The sequence below is a fragment of the Panthera leo genome, chromosome F3 (genome assembly GCF_018350215.1).
Source record: "Panthera leo isolate Ple1 chromosome F3, P.leo_Ple1_pat1.1, whole genome shotgun sequence".
Lineage (NCBI taxonomy): Eukaryota > Metazoa > Chordata > Mammalia > Carnivora > Felidae > Panthera > Panthera leo.
Genome location: NC_056696.1, coordinates 50,631,121 through 50,657,727, shown reverse-complemented (window position 1 = coordinate 50,657,727; position 26,607 = coordinate 50,631,121). Strand labels below are relative to the sequence as shown.

Genomic DNA, 26,607 nt, shown 5'->3' with positions numbered 1-26,607 from the left:
TTTTTTTTTTAAATCAGAATCTTATGTCAGATATTTTCTAAAGATTTTTCTGCATTTCTTGAGAAGATTCTACCTATCATATGTCTATCTATCTATCTATCTATCTATCTATCTATTTATCTATCATCTGTCATCTATCTATCTATCATCTATCATCCCTATATTTACCTTGTTGATATGATAAATTACATTGGTTGATTTTTTAATGTTATGCATCTTGAACTTCTAGGATAAATTCAAAGTAGTCATGATGTGGAATACCTTTGATATGTTGTTGTGTTCAAACTGCTTACATTTTAAAAATACTTACCTCTACATCAATAAGAGATATTGGTAGTTTTATTTGCTTATAATATCTTTGTCTGGTTCTGATATCAGAGTAATGTTGAATTTAAAGAATTGTTTGGTCATTTTTTAACCCTCTTGAATATTCTGGAAAAGGATGTGTATATTGTTACTATTTCTTCTTAAAATGTTTGCTAGAATTCGATAGTGAAAACACTTGGCCTTAATAAGTTTAGGACCATGCGGATTGTTTATTTTCAAGTGAGCTTTACAAATTGGTGTCTTCCAAGGAATATTTTCACTAGTTTTCAAATTTATAATTACAAAGCTGTTCGTGATATATCCTTGTTAAATTTATGTCTGTGTCATTTATAGTGATATGTGGTTATCTCTTTCATTCCTGATATTGGTAATTTGTATATTCAGTATTCTGTTTCTTGATAATTCTGGCTAAATGTTAATTAGTTTTATTAATACACTTAAAAAACAGCTTTTGGTTTCATTTTATTCTCTATTGTTTTTCTGTTTTCTATTTTAATGATTTCTATTTTGATTGTTTTTTCCACTCTTTTGATTACTTTAGGTTTCATTGCTCATCTTTATCTTTAGTTTCTGAAGGAGGAATCTTTGGTCATTATTTTATCACTTTGTTCCTAATAAAAATATTGTTTCTGGCAAATATCCCCCTAAGTACTCCTTTACCGATATTTGATTGATTTTGATACGTTGTATTTTCATCATTTTATTAAGTTCAAAATAATTCCTAATACCAATTTTTTACCTATTTTTTTAAAGTTTATATATTTATTTTGAGAGGGGCCAGGGGCAGAGAGAAGGAGACAGAAAAATCCCAAGCGGGCTCCGTTGATAGCACGGAGGCCCATGCAGGGCTTGATCCCAGGAACTGAGAGACAATGACCTGAACCGAAATCAAAAGTCAAACACTTAACCTCCTGAGCCACCCAGGAGCCCCTCATACCCTTTTTGATTTCTTCCCTGAGTCTTGGGTTATATATAAAATTTGTTACTTGTTTTTAAATATTTAAGGATTTTCTAGATGACTGCCTAGTATTAATATATACTTTGCAAGGCTTGATAGATAATATTGTTTAAATCTTCTACAGACCCTGTTCTGTCAAGGATTGAGAGAAGGCTGTTAAAATCTCTGACTGTAATTATGGATTTCTTCATTACTTTCTTCTCTCCTATAAATTTTTGTTTCATGTATTTTGAAGCTATGCTACTAGGTTCATAAATGTTTACAATTATAAATTCCTCTGGATTACTGACTAATTTATCATTATGAAACTACCTTTTCCCTGGTAATGCTCTTTTCTGAAACACATTTTTCTTATATTAAAATAGTCACGCCAGTGTTCACATCATTTTACTTTTAACTTATTTTAAAATTTCAAGTGATTTTCTTGTAGGTAACATGAAGTTGGTTATTCCTTTTTTTAATCTGATGTGATGATCTGTGCCTTTTAATAGGAGAGTTGAGGTTATTATGTTTTATGCAATTATTGATAGAGTTAAAGTCTGTCTACTTGATATTTGTCTTCTATTTTTCCCATCTGTTCTTTTTAACCTTTTCCTTATTTTCCTGACTTCTTTTGGACTAATTTTAAAATAATTCTATATGTCATTTTTTCTTATATCAGCTCTATTTTGTGATTTTAGTGGTTGCTTTAAGATTCATAGTATACATTCTTATCAACTACCTTCAAATTATATTATACCATTTCACTGATAACACAATACCTCACAAGTATATTCTTCCATTTCTCCTTTTTGATCTTTGTGATGCTGCTGGCATACTATTTTTCTATATATACCATAAACTTCACAATATATTAATTGTGATTTTGTTAAAGAATAATAAAAGATAGAATTACCCATGTTGGTGCCCCTGCTACTTTTCTTCATTCCTTTGTGTAGATCCATATTTCGAACTGGCATCATCTTCCTTCCTGACCGAAAGATTTCCTACATCATTTCTTCAGTTCAGGTCTGTTGGTGAAATTCCTAAAGATTTCATACATCTGCAAATACATTTTCCTTTGTTTGGAAACATTTTTTCTAAAAAATCAACTCTAAGTTGGCAGGATTTTTTTAATACTTTAGCGATCTCACCTCCACTGGCTTGTCACTTGCCTTGTTTCCAAGAAGTTTGTTGTCATCCTTTTGCGCTGTTCCTCTGTATCCGATGCATTCTGATTTCTTCCTGATGTCCCTACCTCATTAACTTACATCTAAGCACTTACAGTGTTAGTAAGCTTTATATATGAGTAGAGATGCCTTTATCTGTGCAAGGACTCTTTGATAACTAATGAAAATTAAGATATTCCCTTTAAAATTGGTTCTGCACCATTTGATTATGAAGTGAGTCGTCATTTTCTTGAGGTTTCTAATGTTTGGTATTTCTTGAGTTTCTTGGATCTGTGGGATTTAAATCCTGATCGAGTTTGGAAATTGGCCATTAACTCTTCAAATATATATATATTAATATTGTCTAAGGCAATTTCTAAGGTAGCCCCCATGACAACTTTCTCAGGATATGTACCTTCTTCTGTAATCCTTTCCCGCTGAGTATAGGTGGGGACTGTGACTTGTTTCTGAACACAGAACATTGTAATATTTTATAATGACTCTCCTCCTTGCTGAACTTGAGGAAACAAATTAAGTTGTTGTGAGCTGCCATATAGTACAGGTTACTTGGCAAATCATTGAATGTCACCTCCCACCAAGAGCCAACAATAAACTGAAACCCTCACACTGGCAAGGAACTGAATGGTGCCAACATCCATATAAGCTTGGAAACAAATGCTCCCCAAGTTGAGAGTCAGGTGAAAAACTAGCTCTGGTGAACACCTTGATTGGAGAAACTAGCTAATCCATACCTCTCCTCCCCCCAAAATTGAAAAGATGATAATGTGTTTTATTTTAAGCCTCTAAATTTTATCATGATAATATTGTTACAGAGCAATAGAAATCTAATACATGCTCCCTTCACCCTTTCTTCCTTGGAGACTCTAATTACACATATTTATGACCAGATGAAACTGTCCCACAGCTCACTGTTCATTGTTTTCTCACATTCTTTTTTCTCTCTCTCTTTCATTTTCGAGAGTTACTATACTCACAATCTATGTCTCAATTTCACTAATTTTAGCTTGTGCATTTTTGCAGGTGTTTAATCTTATCTTTTGTATTTTTTAGGTCAAAGATTAAATTCATCATCTCAGTAAGTTCCATTTGGGTCTTTTTTTATATCTTCATGTCTCTACTTTATTTTAGGAAATACGTAATGCAGTTATAATACATATTTTAATGTTCTTATCTGATAATTCTAATGTCTGTGTTCATTGAGAGTCAGTTTTATTTGTCCGAATGTCCTCTTCATTATTGTTTGTGTTTTCCTGCTTCTTCATTGCCTGGAACTTTTGACTGAATAACATTATGAATCTTCCTTTGTTGCATTTTAGGCTTATTTGTTTATATTCTTATAAATACTTCTTTAAAATTTTTAATGTTTATTTTTTAGAGAGAGAGTGCAAGAGTTGGGGTGGGGGGGGGGCAGACAAAGAGAGAGAATCCAAAGCAGCTCCCCACTGACAACACAACACCAGATGCAGGGCTTAAACCCATGAACTGTGAGATCATGACCGTAGCCAAAGTCAGGTACTCAACCCAATGAGTGCCCCAGGCTCCCCTATTCCTATAAATATTCTTGAGCTTTGCTCTGGAAAGCAGTTCTTGAAAACAATTTGTTTATTTTGGGTCTTGTTATTATAATTTGTTAGTTGAGTCCAGAGAAGAGATCCATCTAGGTAAAATTACAGGTATATTTCATTTGATTGTGCTTTATTTTATTGCACATCACAGACGTCACAGTTTTTACAAATTGAAGGTTTGTGGAACTCTTGGTGAGCAAGAGTATTGGATGCCATTTTTCCAATAGCATTTGCTCACTGTATCTCTGTGCCACAGTCTGGTAATTCTCACAATATTTCAAACATTTTATTATTATTGTATTTGTTATAATGATTTGTGATCTGTGATCTTTGATGTTACTATTTTAATTGTTTTGGGGGGATCACGAACTGCACTCATATAAGGCCATAAACTTAATCAATAAATGTGTGTGTTTTGACTGTTCTACAACTGGCCGTTTCCCTGTCTCTCCTTCTCCTCATGCCTCCTTATTTCCTGAAACACAACATTGACATTATGCCAATTAATAACTCTGCAATGGCCTCCAAGCCTTTAAGTAAACGGAAGAGTTGCACATCTCTCACTTTAAAATCAAAAGCTAGAAATGATTAAGCTTAGTGAGAAAGGTATGCCAAAAGCCAAGCTAACCTGAAATCTAGGCCTCTTCTACCTAACAGCTAAGTTGGGAATGCAAAGGAAAAGTTCTAGAAGGAAATTAAAAGTGCTACTCCAATAAACACCTAAATGTGAAAAAAGCAAAACAGCCCAGTGCTGATAGAAAAAGAAAGTTTGAGATCAGGTCATGATCTCACAGGTTCATGCATTTGAGTCCTGCGTCAAGCTCCGCGCTGACAGTGCAGAGCCTGCTTGGGATTCTCCGTCTCTCTCTTCTTTGCCCCTACCCCACTCACACTCTCTCTCTCTCTCTCTCAAAATAAATAAACTTAAAAAAAAAAAAAAGAAAAGAAGCCTTTGTATAATAAGCACAAGATAAAGTAGCAAGTGCTGATTTAGATCCTGCAGCAAGTTATCCCTAAGATCTAACTAAGATAATTAATGATTTAGTTTTGCTACACTAAATATAAGATTTTCAATGTAGATGAAATAGCCTTGTATGAGAAGAAGATTTCATCTAGGACTTTTATAGCTAGAAAGGCAAAGTCAATTCCTGGCTTCATAAGATAGCTGACCCTCTCGTTAGGGGCTGAAGCAGCTGATGACTTGAAGTTGAAGCCAGTGCTCATTTACCATTCAGAATGTTCTAGGGATCTTAAAAACTGTGCCAAATTAACTGCCTATGCTCCAAACATGGAACAACGGAGCTTGTAAGACAGTACATTTGTTTGCAACATGGTTTACTGAATATTTTAAACTATTTCCCTACTGCTCAGAAAAAAAAAAATCCCTTCAAAATATTATTGCAGGATCAAAGAGTAACTTTGACTTTCAAGACTTATTATTTAAGAAATACATTTCAGAGGCTATAGTTGCCATAGGTAGTGATTCCTCTGATGGATGTGGACAAAGTAAATTGAAAACATCTGGAAAGGACTCACCATTCTGAATGCCATTAAGAACATTTGTGATTAATGGGAAGGAATCAAAATATCGATGCTAACAGAAATTTTGAAGAAGTTGATTCTGACCCTCATAGGTGACTTTTTTTGTTTTGGGGTTTTTGTTTGTTTGGTTTTAGTTTTGATTTGGGTTTGGGTTTTGTGTTGTTATGTGGAAAGATGAATCCAGTCCTTGTTTTTCCATCTTGGTTAGAAGCAGGGATATATCTATCTATCTATCTATCTATCTATCTATCTATCTATCTATATGGGATATGTATGTATATGTATTTCCATCTTGGAATGTATTTCCATATGTTTTTCCATCTTGGTTAGAAGCAGGGATATATATATATATATATATATATATATATATATATACACACACATAATTGTATATATATATGGGATATGTATGTATATGTATATATACATATATACGTATACATACATATATATGTATAGTGTTTTAAGAGATACAGTGGGAGAAAGTCAGAGAGAGGGACGGAGAGGAGAATCCCAAGCAGTCTCCATGCTCAGCACAGAACCTGACATGGGGCTCGATCCCATGACCCTGGGATCATGACCTGATCCGAAATCAAAAGCCACCCATGCACCCCTACTTAGATATTTTTAATTTTACTTAATATTAAATACACTTCTTGATAATATTTTTCAGGCTTTTTGACTTTAAATATTTTTTGTAAATGGAAGAGATAATTTAGTCAGCATTCTGAGATAGCACAGAAAATATAATTATAAATAGTTTATTACAAGAATATAAATACAAAGCAGGTCTTGACTGAAGACAATATGACAATTGAGATGTTTTAAGGAGCAGAAAACAAATCAATATTATAGACTTAGGACTATAGATTCTGTCACAAGAAACAACAGCTAACACTAGGAACACAGCTGAAAAAGTGCAGTGGAATGAAACAGATGCAGAAAAATATCACAAATAGAAGTTTTAATTTTTTTTCAGATTTGTATAATTATGATTTAGAATACAGAATTACTGAATCATATATTGTACACCTGAAACCAATATAACACTGCATGTTAATGATACTGGAATTAAATTTTAAAAAATAAAAAGAATTTAACCTAAACAGTAAAGTTTAATTTTATTTTTCTAATTTACCATTTGGTAGTTACTATATATAAGCTATTTTGATTAAAAATGGAACAAAAATAAAAACATATTCTGCTTTTGCTCTCTAGAAAATTAGGACTTTTGTCAAAATAGAGAAAGCTCAGCACAAGGAAATGAATGCCTACAACAAATAGTGGAAAATTATTATCAAGAATATGAACGTCGACAGGTGCCTGCATGGCTCAGTGGGTTAAGCATCCAACTCTTTACCTTGGCTCAGGTCATGTCTCATGGTTTGTGAGATCCAGCCCTTCATCAGGCTCTGTGCTTACGGCAAAGAGCTTGCTTGGGATTCTCCCTCTCTGTCTCTCTATGCCCCTCCCCCACTCTCTCTCAAAATAAATAAATAAACATTAAAATGTATGAGAGTTCTAAAAAATATATGAATTTTCTAAATATTTAAAAATATTAACCTTAATTATTCTGAGATTGTTATGAATTTAATCATGATACTATATTTATATATTAATCTTCTGGAATAACATATTATTCCTTTAGGATAAAAAATATTGTGGGCAAGGAAATATGTATACACAAGAAAATGTAGATACACTTTTTCTCAATTTGAAAAAAAATTGCCAAATTTGTTAAATGTACTTGCATTGTACCCAGATGGTTAAATTTGTGTGTAAGTTAAAACATTCTTTTAAAATCCTGAAAGAGTTTGTTAAGAGAATCCTTTCTGAAAATGAACCTAATATATGAAATCAATCCTCCAATTATTAAGAATGGCTTGCAGGTAAATTTTGTTGTCTTGTGTCTTCTTTAAGCTTTTTTTGAACATATAAAAGTAACATTTAAAAATTAATTGTGAGGTTTTACTGATTTTTATCTCACAGAGAAAATAATTTACATAGCAGAAAAGCTTCTTGGAAAAGTATTATCAGGCCTCATATTATAAATAGCTTTTCAAATTTTAATTTAATGGATTTTTATAATTACAGAAATGTAGATACAAAGTTCTGGAGCCTCTTCTCCAAATCACCTGCATCACTCTTAAATAAACCGAGCGGCACTAAGACATCATTTATGAACGCAATTTTTAATTGGCATATTAACCTTTAAGGTAACTTTAACACATTATTTGTGTTTCTTCCTAAATTTTTTAGAAAACATTTCTAAACACTATAATTTTAAAAATCTATCTGATCGGACTCCTGGATGGTTCAGTCTGTTGAGTGTCTGATCTTGATTTCAGCTCAGGTCATGATCCAATGGTCAGGGGATCAAGCCCCATGCTGCACTTCAAGATGAGTATGAGACCTGCTTGAAATTCTCTCTCTCTCTCTCTCTCTCTCTATCTCTCTTTCTCTCTCTGTCTCTCCCTCTGCCCCTCTTCCCCGCTGATACTTTCTTGTGCTCTCTAAAATAAAATAAAATAAAATAATAAAATCTGTTTTTTTTTCTCTGTACAAGAAAAATGCCAGAAATACCAGACATTAATCAGTACTTATTTTGAGAAATTAATAATAATTTAGTTCTTTTAAGATTTTTAAGTCCTTAGGGGTGCTTGGGTGGCTCAGGTGGTTAAGCGTCTGACTTTGGCTCAGGTCATGATCTCGTGGTTTGTGAGTTCGAGCCCCACATCAGGCTCTGCTGACAGCTCAGGGCCTAGAGCCTGCTTTGGATTCTGTGTCTCCCTCTCTCTCTGCCCCTCCCCTGCTCATGCTGTCTCTCTCTGTCTCAAAAATAAATAAAACATTAAAAAAATTTTTAAAAAATGTTAAGTCTTTAATAAAAAATTTAATCTTACTCACCATGTGTAAACTGATTTTTAAAATTTAGGCTACTGGGATGGCTGGGTGGCTCAGTGGGTTAAGGTTCCGACTCTTGATTTCGACTCAGGTCACCATCTCACATTTTGTGAGATCCAGCCCCACACAGCCTCTGTGATGACACCACAGAGCCTACTTGGGATTCTCTCTCTCCCTCTCTCTCTGCTCCTCCCCTGCTCATGTTCTCCTCTCTCTCTCTCTCTCTCTCTCAAAAATAAATTTTAAAAAATCCTTAAAAATAAAATAAAATAATTAAAATTTAGAGTACTAAGGAAGTTTTGTAAAATGCACACACCACATCAGGTAATAGATTAAAGTTTCCCAATATATATTTTCATTGTCAGTAACATAATATTAAATTTATTATACTATCTCATAATAATCCTAAAGAACAGGTCGGTGTGATCTTTTAGATAAATTGAGTCAATTGAATTGGATCTTCTGAAAATAATGGCCAATTCTAGAAATTGTATTTGACATGTTATTGCATTAAAAACAATATGGAAAATAATACTTTATATAAATGCCGTTAATTGGAATAATATGGCAGTTAATTAAGCTACATAGGTGTTAGAGCCTCTTTTTTTATTTCCAGATGTGTTAATGAACTGCAGCCTACATTTATATTCATAATTGTAAGAGATAAAAACAACATCATTCTATCCCATTTCCTAGAAATTGGCTCATAGTTAACACTATTTGTCCAACTCTTTTGTGTTTTTGCAAGAACTAACATGATAAAAGCAGGCACAGTTTTCCAGATTTAATTATATTTTTGCCGTTATCTGTTAATGATCTTACTTGATGTTATTTTTTAACAATACTCTGTTTCCTAAATTCTGTAAATCAATGAACAACTTCATACATTTTTTTCAAGAAATTAAACACCTATTACATGGCACTTCAAACACAAGACACTTGGCCTTATCAAAGAAATTGTGGCTCTCACTACGCTTAGTTGAAAATTTTAAATATATAAACAGAGCATTAAACCTTTAGGGATTTAGTAAAGGAGCTCAGCTCTTGATCCAAATATACTACAAAAGCCCTTGGCATTGAACTATGTATTCAAGTGTGAAGAATTTCAGTAGTTGAATGACTTTAAATTCCCCTTACACCTCCCACCTCATCCCCAACCCCAGTCCTTTTTATTGTGTTAACTTACATCTAAGCAATTATAATCTTATAATTGAGGAGGGACACCTTTCATCTGTGTAGGGACACACTTGATAACTAATGAAAATAAAGGATACTCTTTCCAGAAAAATGCACAGGAACATACAATTGTGCATGTGAGACAGGAACCTGTAGACCACCTCAAGAGCTTACCCCTAGAGCTTTCACAGTAACACAGACAGCAGCTGACCCAGCACCAGAAAATCACCAGTCACTTAAAATTACTACTGCCTCGGAAGAGAACTCCATCCAGACCTAATTAAATCCTGCAAAGTCTGATAGTCTACCTTTTTCCCATTTCCAACTACCTCACCCTTGCACTCCCCATGTAATTCTGTGATTATATATTCTTAGCCATGCTATTGCCATTGGCACATACCTCATTTCCTTTTTTTCCTCAGTTATAGCACAAAATATGTTTACTTCTCTTTACTATCCATCCCTGTATCATTCCAATATGGTTCTCTGCTTCCTCTCCCTGATCTAAAGCCCCACTTCTCCTTTCCATCTTTACACTTTAAATATGTCCATTATGTGCCCTGGAAGGCTCTCCCATGGTTAATGGATAATGAGCATTCCAGCATTCCCTGTAGCTCTAAAGGTGAGGCTGTTCACTCTCTCACATTCCGGGTTACTCCTTCCTCTTCCTCAGAGCTTCTCTGAGGTGACTTATTTAAAAGTCACTTCTTTAAGGGCGCCCTGGTGGCTCACTCAGTTAAGTGACCAACTCTTGATTTCGGTTTAGGTCATGATCTCACAAACCTGTGAGATCGAACCTTTCTTTGGGCTCTGTGCTGACAGCATGGAGGTTGTTTGGGATTCCCCCTCTCCCTCTCTCTGCCTGTCTCTCTCTCAAAATAGATAAATAAACTTAAAAATAGTCACTTCTCTAAAGCTCTCTTCTACCACACAGCTAGATTATGAGTTTCATGAAGACTTCCCATTCCCAGTTGTATCACAGAACGGAAAAACAATGCCTGTGTGCAATACTTACACCATTAAAACATGTTGATTTTTGTGATACAGACTCTGCTTGCTTGTGGGAGAACAGAAGTACATACAAATATCCATAAGTTTTTTTTTTCTTTTTTTTCCCCCAATCCCTAGCACCTGAACTGCTCCACATGCAGACGGAGTATACACCCCTTTATCAGGCCTGGGACAGCTGGGCCCCCCAGACCTGTGGAGCTGGGGCCAAGTACCAACCACCTGCACAGGTTCCAGTAAGGAGGAGGCCCACCCCCCGTAAACTACCCTGAAGTGGCAGCTACAGACTGACAACAGTCAGTTCCCATTTGGACTTGTTGCCTGATGGGGTCCAGGGCTTCTCCAACAGCTAGGAGTCCCTGGTGTCTCACTAAATGAAATTCCAGCCAACCAGCAAATCCCTGTCCTATGATGGCAGGCCAGTATCCTCCAGCTCTGTCTTCGTGGGGGGATACACACCTCTGGGTAGTTTACTACTCGGAGATAAGCAGATGCCTTTTGTCCCCAAGATCCTATTCCTGTGACCAGGCCTCTCTAGACCCACGTCCTAGTCCAAGTGCCTAGTGACCCTCCATTAAGTTTTGACACAAAATGTGAATGAATATTTCTTGCTGAATAAAGTACAAAACTCTATTACAAAATTCTACTTGGTGCTGAGAAAAAAAATCAATAGCCATATAATAAACATACTTACAATAATGATGTCTTCTATTAGAAAATACGCTTTAAGTTACTGTTTATATCATTGAAGTTGATTTCTGAGAAAGTCTCTGACTCCTCAGAAACCTCTAGCTAAATATCTCTAACAGTATCCTATCTTACAGTATTTTTAAATTAACTAAAATATCTGTATTCATGTTGGCTACATTTTTATCTAGACAGCATAAATACTATTTATATACTTGATTATCCAACATAACTCCTATAGTCAGAAGTAGACTAATTATAATTGTGTAATTTACATCTACAGAATTCTTTTAACCAACTTCATCTATTAGCGATCTTGAAGACAGGTAGTATTATGTATGTAACCCATATGATAAAGATATTTCTATATCACATTTTATTCTCTCCTGTATATCTTGAACAATATATACATGGTGCAAATTTTCCATAGCATTCCCAAAATACTGAAGTACTAGTTTTTCAATTAACTTACAAAACAAATTCACACATTAATTTTAAAATCATAAAGCAACAAAATGATATATTTAATGAGAGATTTTTACATTAATTACGAAATGTTACAGCTGAAACACTAAGAAATGCTCTTTGTATTTTATTTTGCTCTTGTTAAGTTAGTCTAGGATGACCTTATCACATTGCAATGGGTTTGTTTGTTTTGCAGTGGCCATTGAACAAACACAACAACATGCTGATTTAAAATTGCCAGAGAAATGTGTCAAAAAATCTAATGTTTTTGAAGTCACCATCTGTCTGCCTGTCTGTATCTCTCTCCCTCTGTCTCTCTCTGTTTTAATTAAAGGGACCTCTTGGGGTGCTTGGGTGACTCAGTCGGTTAAGTGTCCAACTTCAGCTCAGGTCATGATCTTATGTTTCGTGAGTTTGGGCCCTATGTCAGGCTTTGTGCTGACAGCTAGAGCCTGGAGCCCGCTTCGGATTCTGTATCTTCCTCTCTCTCTGCCCCTCCCCCGCTCATGCTCTGACTCTCTCTCAAAAATAAATAAACATTAATTTATAAATAAGTAAGTAAATAAATAAATAAATAAAATTAAAGGGGCCTTATTGTCACTTTCTCTCAGTTTTGATAAAGTCATACATAGTATAGTCAGAGGCAAAAAATTCTAGTGAATTCATGGAATTTACAAAATAATTCTAGATTGTGCTATGTCTTGACTTCTAGGAACTTCTATCCAAATACTTGTACTTCTTAATTGTATTTTTAAAATATTGGGGGGGAATATTCCTTAAACCAAGCTGCTTGATGACTTTTGTGTCACTGACACAAAATGTTCTCAGAATGTTTTTAACTACGTACTGTAAAATATGAATATTTGCAAAATAAATTAATATTATTTTAAAAAGTTTCATCCACATACACACTGTAAGGGAGTCTGTGTATCCAGTGCATTTCAATTAACATTAGGGTATGAAAAACCTCGACCCAATTATCAAGTAAAAAAATTACACTGAGATAAACACCATTTCATTGAAATACGTTTCAAAACTTATGACAAATGAAAATGTTAAACTGTTTTTTATAATGTAATTTTTTACATCAGTGAGACATGCAAAGATAAAAAGATGCATTTTAGACCTAGGAATAATAATGGTATGATATCATTTTAGAGTAAAGTCCGTCATACCTTTATGGCAGTGGATGCAATTTGAATGTGGTGAAGTCTCCGAAGGGTGCTGTCCCTGTCAATGAAATAGGAAGCGGCTAGTTGATGTAGCGTCTCCAGAGTGACCAAAGAGCTATTGGTGCTGGAATCACTTCCTTCAGATCTTTTGCTCAACTTCCGCTTGTCCACAAAAATTGTGAGTGACTCCTCTCCTGCATTAATAATATTTAAAATTATTCAATTTTCCACTTAAAATCAATTTTTCATTTATCTGCAGGTGAGGAAGTGTAGATTACAGACATAATGAAACAAAAGACTGATAAGTAACAAAAGGGCAAGTTTTACTTTTGTGTCGCTCACCTGGTACCTAGAAAGGTACTTGAGGTATTGAAGGCTGTAAATACTGACTAGTAAATGGTGAAAAACTCGCTTTCGTGGGACGATTTCTCTGGATTTTTTTGACTTTCATATAGTTTAGCTTACCTAAAACCCCTGTGGCACAAAAGCAAATTAAGAATGGAAAATATGTAATATGAACTTAAGTGTGGTGCATGATACAAAGTTGTATTTACTCAGAAATCTTTACTGTAGATCAGCATGACTAATGGAAACATGACCAAGCATATTACTAAACACTAGCCATTTATTAAAGGTTTTAATATTTTAGTAATCTTTATACCCAACGTGGGGCTCAAATTTACAATATCAAGATCAAGAGTCACATGCTCCACTAACTGAGACAGACAGGTGCCCTTAGCCATGTTTAAAGTGCAGAGAAAACATACACAGTAATACTTTGGATTGCACATAACTTGTTATGTGAGTGTCACACAAGATGAGCAAACATTTCTATCATTTTTAACTTGATAAATGAGTGATGTCTTGGAATACAAGGAGTAAGTGATGCCAAACATCACATGATAACAATGGGGCCAATGGTTCTGTGCTCTCTCTCTCTCTCTCTTTCTCGTTTGCTCACTGAGGGATTGTGGGTGATCGTCTCCCATACTCAGATGATATTCAATCTCAGGCCATGGTGTTTGGCAGAAATCAGTGATTTTTCAGAACGTTAGAAGGTTCCCACAACAGGCACTAGTGTATTTTTTGTCCCTTCAAAGCACCTATGGATAGCCCTTTGCTTTTCCAGAAAAGAGTAAGCTTAAGAATGCTTTGCTTCATTCTAGGTCAGGCTGCCTGCAGATATAGACCCTTTCCTCTGTCTTCTGCCCTTTTGCCAGTTGCATTAAATACAGTATATGTCAAAAGTTTATTAATACTATACTGTAGTCAACATCTGTTGGTGATAGTGAAAGTTGTCCTACACAATAATCCTCCTCTCTCTTGTCTCCCTCACACTATCCACGAAGGTTTTCAAAGGTAAGTTCAAGTTAGTTTGTTTATTTCTTTATAAATAAATTTCTTTATATTTCTTTACTTTGTATTTTCTGTATTATTTTGTATTATGTTACAATATTATAATCATTTTATATGAAATTTTGGGGGTTGTGGGATGAATCATCTGTTTTCCATTATTTCTTATGGGGAAATTCACTTTGATATACAAGTGCTTTGATTTAAAATCATGTTTCCAGAATGAATTATGGTCGCAAATGAAGGTTTTACTATATACAAATATAGTTATGTAAATATATGTATTAAATTCAGAGGTTCCTGACATGTGGCATTATATACAAATATTATGTGTTAATAAGCTCTATGGAAATCACTAACCTCAATGGAAGATTTAAGTATTGCCAATGGATTTTCAAAGGTGAAATTTAATGTATAATATAATTAAGTTGCAATTTTCAATGTTCAAATGTTTATAAAAATATCAATGTTATTTAAGCTTAACTTTAAGAACTTGCTATCTACGGATTTCCATATTCTTGGATATTCATCTAACACATAATTGTCAGAATTGATGCTTACTCTTATTCTTTCAGTAACCCACTGTTTAGGGGGCATTATGCCGGCTTAGAAAGTGACAACCCAGTTTTAGAAAATACCAAATAAATAAAATAATATTAATTTTAAAATGACATATCCTCGGAGACTATTCAATTCTAAGTAACAGCTTATATTTATCCACAAGAGAACAGGTCAACTGATATCAGAAATAAAGTATTAACAGTGTTATTTCTGAAAGGTCACATTCTCAGTTTGTATTTGGATCCTAACAGGCAGAGTAGAAATAAGCAGCCTAACTATAGCAGCTGAAAAAAAAAAAAAAACTCTCAAAAATATGAATGAGTAGGTCCAATTATGAACAGCATTAGGTCATGTGCATGATAAATGGCTTTCAGGCGAGAACATCTGGAGGAGAAAAGTGAATATATATGTAAATTACTAAACAAGCAAATAAAAAGTCCCCACTGACTACTTACCCCCAGAAAAAGAGGATTAACTAGTGTGGAAATTTGAGTGAATGTATCTCAGAAAGACCAGTGAATCGTAGAAAAAGAAAATCACCTATGTGCCAAGCTTGGGAGAGAATACCAAAACAAACAACATCCTGTACATGGATGTAGAAAAAACAGTTCTGTGGTAGTCTGAGAACTCATAATGAGGGTGTATCACAGATGCAAGTGCTATGGTCTGAATGTTTGTTCCCCTCAGAATGTATATGTGAAATCTTAGCCCCCAAAGATGAAGGGATTAACAGGTGGTGCTTTGGGGAGGTGTTTAGATCAGAGCCCACATCAATGGAATTAGTGCCTTTATAAAAGAAGTTCCAAGGGAGCTCCCTTGCCCCTTCCGCCACATGAAAATACAAGACTATGCAATACTGAAAAGGGCTCTAACCTAACCATGATGGTGCTTTGACCTTAGACTTCCAGGTTCCAGAAGAGTGAGCAATAAATTTCTGCTGTTTTTAAGCCACCCAGTCTGTGGTGTTTTATTGCAGCCCAAATAGACTAATACAGCAAGAGGCAGGTCTTACGAAGTAAGGTTAAAAACAAAATGACAAAGATCTTGGTAAATGTAAATTAAAAGAAAACAAAGTTAACAATCTTGATATCAGATATTGTAGAATTCGGACCAAATATTAAGAAGTGAGAAAAAGAAAAACACTGCATAGTGAGTACTAAAGACTGAAACTTGTCAAGTTGTTTTAATGACAACACATTTAATAAAGCAGAAAATACCGGAGATATAGGTTAAAATAGTACAAGAAATGCAAATTCAAAATATATTGATATAGCACTTTGCAATTACGGAATTTGCCCAAATCCGAAAGTTTGACAACCTTGCCAAAGATGTTGGCAAACTGGAAGGAAACATGCCCTCTGATATATTGCTGATGGTAATGCAAAATGATGTAACCAGAGAGAAATCTGGCAATAGTTAGCAATGATTGACTCAGCAATTCTACTTTTAAAATCTATCCCAAAAAACACTGGTTAAGATATTCAAAAAGCTTCTTACTGTGGCTTTATTTGAAATATTTGTAGCAACCCAGAGACCTCATCAGTAAGAATAAACTATGTTGCATCTACAAAGTAGAATACACTGCAGCCACAAGAAAGAAGTGAGAGGGGCGCCTGGGTGACTCAGTTGCTTCAGCCTCTGACTTGATTTGGGCTCCATTCATGATCTCCCGGTTTGTGGGTTGTCTGGCACTGGGCTCTGCACTGACAGTGTGGGAGCCTGCTTGGGATTCTCTGTCTCCCTCTTTCTCTGCTCCTTCCCTGTACACATGCTCTCTGTCTCTCATTCTCTCTCTCTCTCTCAAAAATAAATAGACATTAAAAACAGAAAAGAAAAAAAAGTGAAAATGACTTAAAACATTTATTCACATAAGTAAGTTTTATGAGTTTAATATTATGACTAAAACAAAATTGTGGATGATTTGGCAGTTCTCAAGGGATTTTATTTAGAAAGTACACCGAAATATCCAAGTTTAGCCTCCTTGCATTTACAGTGTTTTCTACAGATTCCTGTAGATGGAAAGAAGCGTAACTATCTATTCTTTGAAATAATATCTAATTTTTCTTCAATTCAGTGATACATTAAATTTAAAATGTTGGTTCAATTGATTTATTAGAAATTAGTTTTGCCTTCTGGAGATTCAAGAAAGCCTTTTAAATACGTAAGGAGAGTCATCCTCACGGTCTCTTTTTGTATAGTAGTGACTTTTCTTATTACTGGAGCTGTCCAACATGAATTGAAAAAGTATACATCATTGAGCAGAGGAGATAATTAGACCACTAGAATGGACTCTTTCACTGAATTATGAGGTACTGGAAGGAAGAAAAATATAGAATTAATTGTTATAGTTTCAATGTAACTATGCCAACTGCTAGTGCCAAACAGATTTGAGCTTTAATACTGGCTTATATTTAGTAACTGAATGACCTTGAATTGTATAACTTGACTCAATTTCCTCTCATGGAACTTGAGTATAGTATTCCTTCTACTAAGAGGAGCTATAGGCATGAAACAGATAACATCCATAAAAGGTTTAGAATACGACTAGACTGCAGTAAGAATTTGAAAGTTGTTGGCAAGGTATTATTCTCTTTTATTCACCCAATTTCTTAAACTTAAAATAAAATAACTCATTCCATATCTGCACATTTCTAGTAATTTTAGCTGCATTGTCATATTTGTGATGGACAGAAGCCTCTATTTCTACTTCTTTTACATATCCATGAATCCTGGTCCTACAATTTGTATCCACACATAGAAAGTAAATATCTCTCAAAATAGTCCTTTAAATACTGTATCCCTCTATATGTCTTCACTCTTCTGATGAAAACTCCTTAGTAGGAATTTTATTAATTCCTTCGTAGGCCCTCAGTTGAGTCATATCTCATGCAAAAAGAGAGGAGTAGCATAAACTTATTTTAAAAGCAAATTAAAATACGTGATTTAAAAATATTTTGCAGAGAGGTGCCTGGGTGGCTCTGTTGGTTAGGTGTCCAACTGTTGATTTCAGCTCATGTCATGATCCTGTGGTTTGTGGGTTCCAGCCCAGTGTCAGGTTCCTGACAGCTCAGAGTCTGCTTGGGATTCTCTCTCTCTCCCTCTCTCTCTGCCCCTCCCCTGCTTGCACACACACTCTCTCTCTCCCTCTCTCTCAAAATAAATAAATAAACTTAAAAAAAAGAATATTTTGCAGATGTTAGAGTGCCTCATGATAATTTAGAAAATGACACGTAACAAAAACTAAGGATTACTATTTCAGAGTGGTCCTATGTTACAATATGAATGATAACAAATACTAATATAAGTTCAAACAATCAAAGATGTGCATAGAAAAACGATGGCCCATAATCATCATCATGAGTAACAGTAGTTTCCATTCATTATCTACTGGAGATTAAAAAAATATATATCTCCTTTGTTTTCCAAAGTGTCTACATTTGCTTGTAAGGTATAGGTCAATGTGTTTTCCTCCTTCTATCCTGAGAGTAAATATATATTATAGTGCACAGAGACAATCAAAAGAAAAATATTGTAAATATTAATATACATTTATTACTAGTTTTACAGTTCAATCTTTGTTGTTATTAACTTGAAGGAATTATGATGTAATATGAGAAAGGAAAACATGAGTTTTGGAATCAGCTGTATAGGAAGGTAAATCCTGACAGCCCATAGGCCCCTAACCTGATGACTATGGGTCTTTGGTAAAGTTATACATGCCCTTAGCCTTCCCATTTCTAAAAGACAGGCAATAGCTTACTCTCACCTGTTTGAAAAGACTAAGCAATATAATTCCTCCATAGACCCTGGCAGAACACATCTAAGGTGTATAATAAATGTTGGTTTCCTCTATTTTCCTTTTTTTGTTTTTTTGTTTTTTTTTTTGGTTAGGGCCTAACAGCAAATGAGAAGGTTTTAAATTTTTATAAGTTAGCATTTCATAGATATTGTATTTCACCACAGGAACCTGGACTTAGTCAAAACTGGTTTCTACTGGATCTTATAATCAAGATATATGGGATTATTAGAGATAGCAGTTGGTTATTCTTTCTAACAATTGGATAAAGGGAATCCATTCAGAAGCTGCCCATAGTTCTTGTCTGCAGTTGAACATTAATCCACGTATGCAGAAGCTTTCCCTGCAGTGAAGCATGAGAGGCAGTTTAAATTACCCTAATTGTTCTCTCATGAATACCTTGTTTTAAACCCTTAGTTACAACAGACAACATTGCGATGTAAGCTGGGTAGTTTATGCTAAATTTCAAGTGTTATAAATCATGGATTGTTAAATATCTAAGATATTTTAACAAAGCTACTCAATCTACATTGAAAATAGGCCTATTTCTTTCCTCTCAGAGATCTGGTCTTTTTAGGTTATATATAACTACCACGTTTTGAGGATGTTTATGGTCTTCACGTTCTTTGAAACTTTCACAGTCAGTTTTAAGGAAGAATGCATTTTGGATTTTAATTGTAACTTTTTCTTAAGTGTTTGATTATAAAAGTTCATCCAAATTCTACATAAATAACACAATATTCAGATTTGAAAACTGAGATATTATTCAATCAACTAAAATTTGTGTTCGTATGCCATTTTTATTCATATTTTTTTAAGCCAACTGTAGCTCATAAGCATGACATGAGTACCAAAGGGCATCCACACATTTTGTAAAAACTAAATGTGATTCTGAAAATGATTCAACATTCTGAGTTTGTTAGAAAGTGAAAAGGATTAATGACTGTGGATATAAAAAGATGTGATCATTTCACACAGAAATCATGCAGCTGTGTCTTTTACAACTAAAATACTGTGGTCATTTATGGACATTAAGAGCACATATTGAAAAATGCTTTTAGGGAGAATGCAAAACAGAAAACAATAAGACAATAACAAAAAACAATCATGACCTTAATGTCATCCTATGATTGGCTCGTAAGAGGTGATGAGGTACATTTGATACGCAATGGACCTCATAATAATGTATTTTTCTGTCCTGATTTTCAAATCATCTATGTTATGTCCATGAAGAAGAGAAACTTTAAAGAACTTTTGCCCTATTATATTTTCCTTGGATTTTCTCAATCTGCATTCTCATATATATATATATATATATATATATATATATATGGTTATTGAGGATAAAGGTAATGCTTTCAAAAAGTCAGAACAAGTCAGAAAACAATGGATAATAGAATGAGTAAAAGCATCCTAAGGATAAATAAATAATGATGATGCAGGAGATTGCGTTATCTTTGTAATTATTTTCTGCACTATCATGGATGCAAACACGCATACATGGATCAATGGTAAATTGTAAAGAAGAACTATAAACAGTTCATGGGTGATTCCCTTTAAACTGGAATTGGAAAGGATAACACTCTGGTCAGTAGAATACATAAGAGCCAGTAGGTCATGATCTAGTACAAGTTTTTGAGAAGCATTGCAAAATTACACAAACTCTTTAGCTTTTTGTCTCTGCCAGGAGGACAGCGTGTTCCAAAGAAAACGTTCTTCAGCTTGATTCTTGGAATGAGGAGACAACCAGAGCAGAATCATGGAGGATCCACAATCAAAGCATATTAGGGAGACACAGCTATTATAGTTAAAGTCCACTGAGGGTTGTTCATTTGTTTATTTTGAGTTTTATTTCTTTAATATGATGACAATAACTCTTATATGTTGACTGTATTTTATGTTATCATTGTTCTGCTTTTGGGTTAGTGTACCAACCTATAACATATAACATTCTGTTCAGACAAACACATACACACACACGCACACACACAACTTTAAACTTATGGCAGATGTCTGCCTGGTCATTCAATTTCCTTACACTGGAAGATCTGATCGTGAATGTCTGTTTTGCTTTTTGTCAGGTTTACTTATAAAGAACTGCCATAAAAATCTTTCTCTTAGGAATAATCAGTGCAAACACAGCTTAATGTAATTGTAGGTTTTACTTTTGATGTAACATTTTAACTGAAAAACATTATCCTACTTTTTGGTAATGAGAGATTACATTATTTCTTGTGCTAAAATATGATAATATTTTGTTCACTATGAATGAGCATTCTTTCTCAGTTTAACATGTTAAAAGGTAAACATCTGATGATATCTTTCTACTAATGTAGTGTTCTTGAAAAAAAAAAAACAAAACCACTGGTTCAGAAACAAATAGATATTAAAAAACATCAATCTGAGAAAACTAGGCTTCTGACAAGAAGCAGAGCCAAATATATAAAAGAAGTAAAAACAGACTTGTTGGCTTAACACCAGTTGGCATCTGCAAGATATTACGGAAAGGAAATAACTGGTCTTATAGAGCTTCAACAAAGAAACATAATGTGTTTTGCAAAACACTCCAAATGAGAGCAACTGACTTTATGATTATTAACAGTTATCCCCCACAACATCTGAGAAAATTCTAAACAAAATTACCCAGATCATAATATTCTCTATAGAACAATGACATGAAAGAACTAGAAATAAATAGTTCCCATGTCAGATGAAATTGAATCGACCCTGAGTGAAATGCAATGAAGTCCCCTCTATGTTGGGAGTTGTTTACAAACTATGTTATAATGAACATTTTTGTTACATATATAGTTATAGACTCCTGTTATTATTTTGGTAAGATTAATTTTCAGAAGTGAGACTTCTGGAAGAGTTAAGAACACTCTAAATTTATATAGATACTCTAAACAGTGCTGTTCATACTTAATGTGTATATAAATCACCCACAGATCTTGTTAACATGTAGATTCTGATTCATTAATCTGAGATGGAATCTGAGACTCTGCAGTTCAAACAAACTCCAAGGTGGTGCTGGCTGTTGAACCATGAACCACACTTGAGTAATGAGGCTCTAAACCACAGTAAACTTATTACCAGTTTAAACATCTGTATTTATTAGTCACCTGTGTGTTCCTTTAAGGAAGGTCTTGGGTCTTTGCATTGTTCTAGGTAACTCAGTACGTGTTTGTCAAACAGTGGACATTTATCTACCTTACCAAACTGCTATGAAGAGGAAAAAAACAAACAATATAATTTATAAAATTCCAAAACTTAACATTTATCTTTTGACTTAGTTGCCAGTAAGGTCATTATTAAGATCAATCGGCATAGCAATTTTAATCCCATTTTCTTTTGTGTTATATATATCATTATTTACATAAACGGCTTCAAAGCATTTCAATAGATAACTTAATTAACTTAACTTAATTAATTAACAATATTAATTAAAACTTAATTAACAATATTGCTTTAATTTTCACTTTTAAAACATTTAATTTATCAGAGAAATAATATTAGAGATACAAGGTGAAAGAGAGAGATGAGAGACTGAGACAGAGAGGAATGGATATAACTAATCTTAAGTAGCATGAGTATGTACTTATTTCTAAAAAACAGTATGGCAGGTTTTTTTTAAATATTTTTTTTTCCTTTTCAATACCATTAGCTTAATGATTCCCTGGGATACAAGTTTCAGAAAAGATTGCTTTTCCTTTCAGTTTTTTTCTTAAAGCAGACTATGCATTCTAATAGAGGAAATAGTTCCATGCATTTTCAGTGAGTATTTCTTTTTGCTCAAGAAATAAATTACATATATTTTTTATCAGATTTGCTCCTTTAATTATGTTATAGTTAAACTAAAATAAAATAATTTATATTTCCTAAGATGAGGCCAAATGAAAATGAGAAACACAGTCACTAATCGATTTTGAAAGAGGGTTGTATATGATGTAGAGTTAAAACTATCCGTGGACACTTTATACAGAATGTAATTTACATAGAGAAGAGTGAGAATCGAGTATTTCTGAAATTAAACAAGGATATTTGGAATCTTACCCTCATAAGGATGCAAGGAAATTTTTAAAAATTGAATTGCTGTTCTACCTATAGTGTATGTTACTGTCTGACTCTGCTCTGTTCTTCTTGAAAGAAATACACACGCCAGCAACATATGGTAACACTTTTCAAGCTAGAGCTTTGCAACCATAACAACTTATATACTAAGTGGTTATTGAGGTAGTATTCATTATTATAAATTTTTTAACACTTATTTATTTTTGAGGGATGGAGAGAGACAGAGCATGAGTGGGGGAGGGGCAGAGAGAGAGGGAGACACAGAACCCGAAGCAGGCTCCAGGATCCGAGTTGTCAGCACAGAGCCCGACACGTGGCTCAAACTCACCAACTGTGAGATCATGACCTGAGCCGAAGTCGGATGCTTAACCAACTGAGCCACCAAGGAGCCCCAGTAGTATTCATTATAATAAATAACTATGCTAGTAAGTTAATGCTACTGTGGACATTCAATCATGTGTTTTTCCATTGTAATAACAAAGCAAATATTTTCTTTATATAAAAAAATTATATATCTGATAAAATGCTTAAGTTGAATAATGGGGTAATGACAAGATATGTTCTCATAAGAAGCACTTGAACGAAAAAAATTAATAAAAACCACACACATTAAAAAAAAAATATAACTATTTCCACTAAAAATTTAATCATGGCTTTTAAAACTCTGTGCATTCAAAGCCAGTAGTCAAACAAGACTTGTTTTTATGTTACTGAGAGTGAAAAATATTTTCCAAAGTTGCAAATGAACAAATCTTAATAGATTATCTAGTTGCTTCTAGAATGAATTTCAGTTTCAGTTTTTAAAACTATCTGTATCAAGTAAAGAGTACTTTTTCCTGCACTCCTCTTCCTGGGAAGGTATTTTTCCCAAACAATCCTCATTGTCCCTGCATTCCTGATTCTGCCAGAAGAAGTGCAGTGAGTGAGTTAACAGAGAGGTTGGTGTAGGAAAGCAACTTATGCGAGTAATCCCACCTCTTCCTCTTTCTCTACAGGTTGTGCTTGTCAGGAGAGAGCACAAGATTTGTTCTCCTCTTCAGTGTGTTAGGCTTTAGAGAGGCTGGGTTGATAGGGAACCACACATATGCTCTTGAGACTATATGTGGCTCAGGGCTGTAACAATGACTCTTACACAAATCTGCATAATACTGGAGATGGGGATCAGGTCCCATTTAAAATTACTATAGGGGTACAAGGGTGGCTCAGTAGGTTGAGTGTCAGACTCTTGATTTTCGCTCAGGTCATGATCTCACAGTTCATGGCATCAAGCCCCACATCGGGCTCTGCACTGACAGCACAGAAGCTGCTTGGGATTCTCTCTCTCCCTCTCTCTCTGTCCCTCTCCCATTAGTGCACTCATGTGTGCTCTCTCTCTCTCTCTCTCTAATAAATAAACATTAAAAAATAAAATCACTATAAACATTTTGTTACAAGGTTTTATAAAATTTTAAGTGCAATTTTTGGGCTCCATCTTGCATAGTCTTTTGTCTTTTTCATTTGGTGCAGAACCTAGGTTTGTTGCTTCATAGTGGGCACCCTCCCTCTCCCGTCAACCCAGTAGGTTTAAGATCTTTCTTTTTTTTCCTATTCTCATTTTTTGTTGTTCTGTATTCAGTACACAGACACACTTTTATTTCAGTGTTTGTCATATATTGTATTATAATGAAATATATTATAAAAGCAGTCATGAAATATATTCCATAGCTAGAAATCAATATATCCCAGTAGTGCAATCTTTTTCAAGATTGATTCTTCAAATTGAGTAGCTTAGTTTAGATATTTAACCAGTGATGGAGTTTAGATATCATTATCCAAATAGAAGCAAGCTGAATTACTCTATTGATAAATAGTCTGGAAGCTATAAGATGAAATAAATGTGGAAAATGATATAGATTGAAGAAGTTTTTTTTATAATTTATTTTTCCCTATAGGGAGATAATTCAATCACTGGCTTTATCTATCATAAAATATCCCATTAAAGGCTTCAAATATGCTATCCAAAGTTTTATGTCTAAGTCAATAATATGATGTACTAAATAACTCAGGGAAAAAAAGACATTTTTCATTTATTTGTTTTTCATCACCTTAGTACTGACAGTGAATATTTTATACTCAACTCGTTTTTAAAAATGTTTAAATTTAGTTGAAGATCTAGTTACTTAAGAAGCAAAAACAACTGTCTTTTCATTTAAAATGTTTACTTATATACATAACATCCTCAGTGTGCTATTATTAGGGTTGTTACTTACTCAGTTAAGAGAGAGAATTAGCTCCAATTAAACACCACAAATCTCATTTTTTAATGGAAAAACACAATTTCATGTTCAACTAGGTGAAACATGTAAAACTAAACTATACTTACAACAACAAAAAAGGCTTAGTGGAATTACAACAGCAATATTTAAAAAATTGTCTGAAATCAAGCTGGTGTACTTGTTAATTGTAAATAGTTTATATCCTTAAGCTACGTAAATAATTTCATGCATTTTAGCTAAATTATTAACGTCATCCAGCAGAGATTCCTGGAAAAAAACATAAGTAATATTTACAGAAAAAAAAAGAAAATTCCAATAGAAAATATAAGGAACACTAAATCTAAGTAATAGTCAGAGGTTAGAAGGCTAGTGAGTATGGCAATTCTATTTCTTCCCCTTCTTCACCCCCCAGCCCCACCTTACTCCACTCTGCCTTTAAGAAAACGCTTGAATAAGACTTAAATAACTAAAGAAAAGCAATTTTAAAAGACTATATTATCATCATTGAATAATCAACCTGAAGAAAAGACTTAATCCCACAAAGGATTTTTGAACCATGTTCATAAAAACAAATAAAAACATACACAACAAAAACCAATCTGAAGGCCCAAATGTGGCATTCACAATGCCAAAGCAATGAAAACAATTAAAAAGTCACCTTTTTAATTTCTGTCTCTGCCTTTCCCCTGTTACTTTCTTCTTTTATTATTTGGAGAATATATTTTATATTCTGAAATTCTTCTCCACAATGAAGCCTGATAGAAGTATAAGACTACTGAACTTAAAAAAAAAAAAAATTAACGTTTAAGTATTATTGAGAGACATAGAACATGAGCATGGGAGGGGCAGAGAGAGGGGGAGACACATAATCTGAAGCAGGCTCCAGGCTCTGAGCTATTAGCACAGAGCCTGAAATGGGGCTGTAACTCACAAACCATGAAATATGACCTGAGCTGATGCCGATATTTAACTGACTGAACCACCCAGGTGCTCCCAAACCACTGAACTTTTTAAAGGAAGTTAGACAGGGTGACAGGATGGCTCAGTCAGTTAAGCATCCAACTCTTGATCATGGCTCAGGTCATAATCTCATGGTTTGTGAGTTAGAGCCCCACATGGGGTTCTGCATTGACAGTCCAGAGCCTGCTTGGGACTCTCTCTCTCCACCTTTCTCTCTGTCCTTTCGCCATTCATGCTCTCTGTCTCTCTCTCAAAGTAAGTAAACTTAAAAAAAAATAAATAAATAAAATAAGTTAGAGTAATGATTTTCACTTTTACTTCAGATTTTATTGTATTAATAATCATTGACCTCACTAACCCATATAGATGCAGCTTTCACAGAATAAGTTTTTAAAATTATTGGGACATTTTATAATTATTTCTATCTGCACTGCTGTAATAACAATAACATGAGTGCATTGCATGTTTACATCATACCATACATTGTGCCAAGAATATTTTCCTACATAGACATTAATCTTCCCATGACCCTACCACACAGATATTACTCTCCCACTTTCTCCTAAAAACAACCTAAAATCACAGAAGTTACTTAGCATTTTTTAACAATTTCACAATTAGTTCAAAAAAGGTGGGGG

At 34.1% G+C, this 26,607-nt stretch overlaps 1 protein-coding gene across 1 annotated transcript in view; it reads right to left on the bottom strand.

Moving 5' to 3' along the window:
- Positions 1–26,607, bottom strand: part of BRINP3 (BMP/retinoic acid inducible neural specific 3) — a 404,544-nt gene that overhangs the window by 175,494 nt on the left and 202,443 nt on the right. Inside the window, exon 4 of the mRNA XM_042925066.1 lies at positions 12,977–13,167. Coding sequence (XP_042781000.1) covers positions 12,977–13,167 — 191 coding nt within the window. The remainder of the gene's footprint in view (positions 1–12,976; positions 13,168–26,607) is intronic.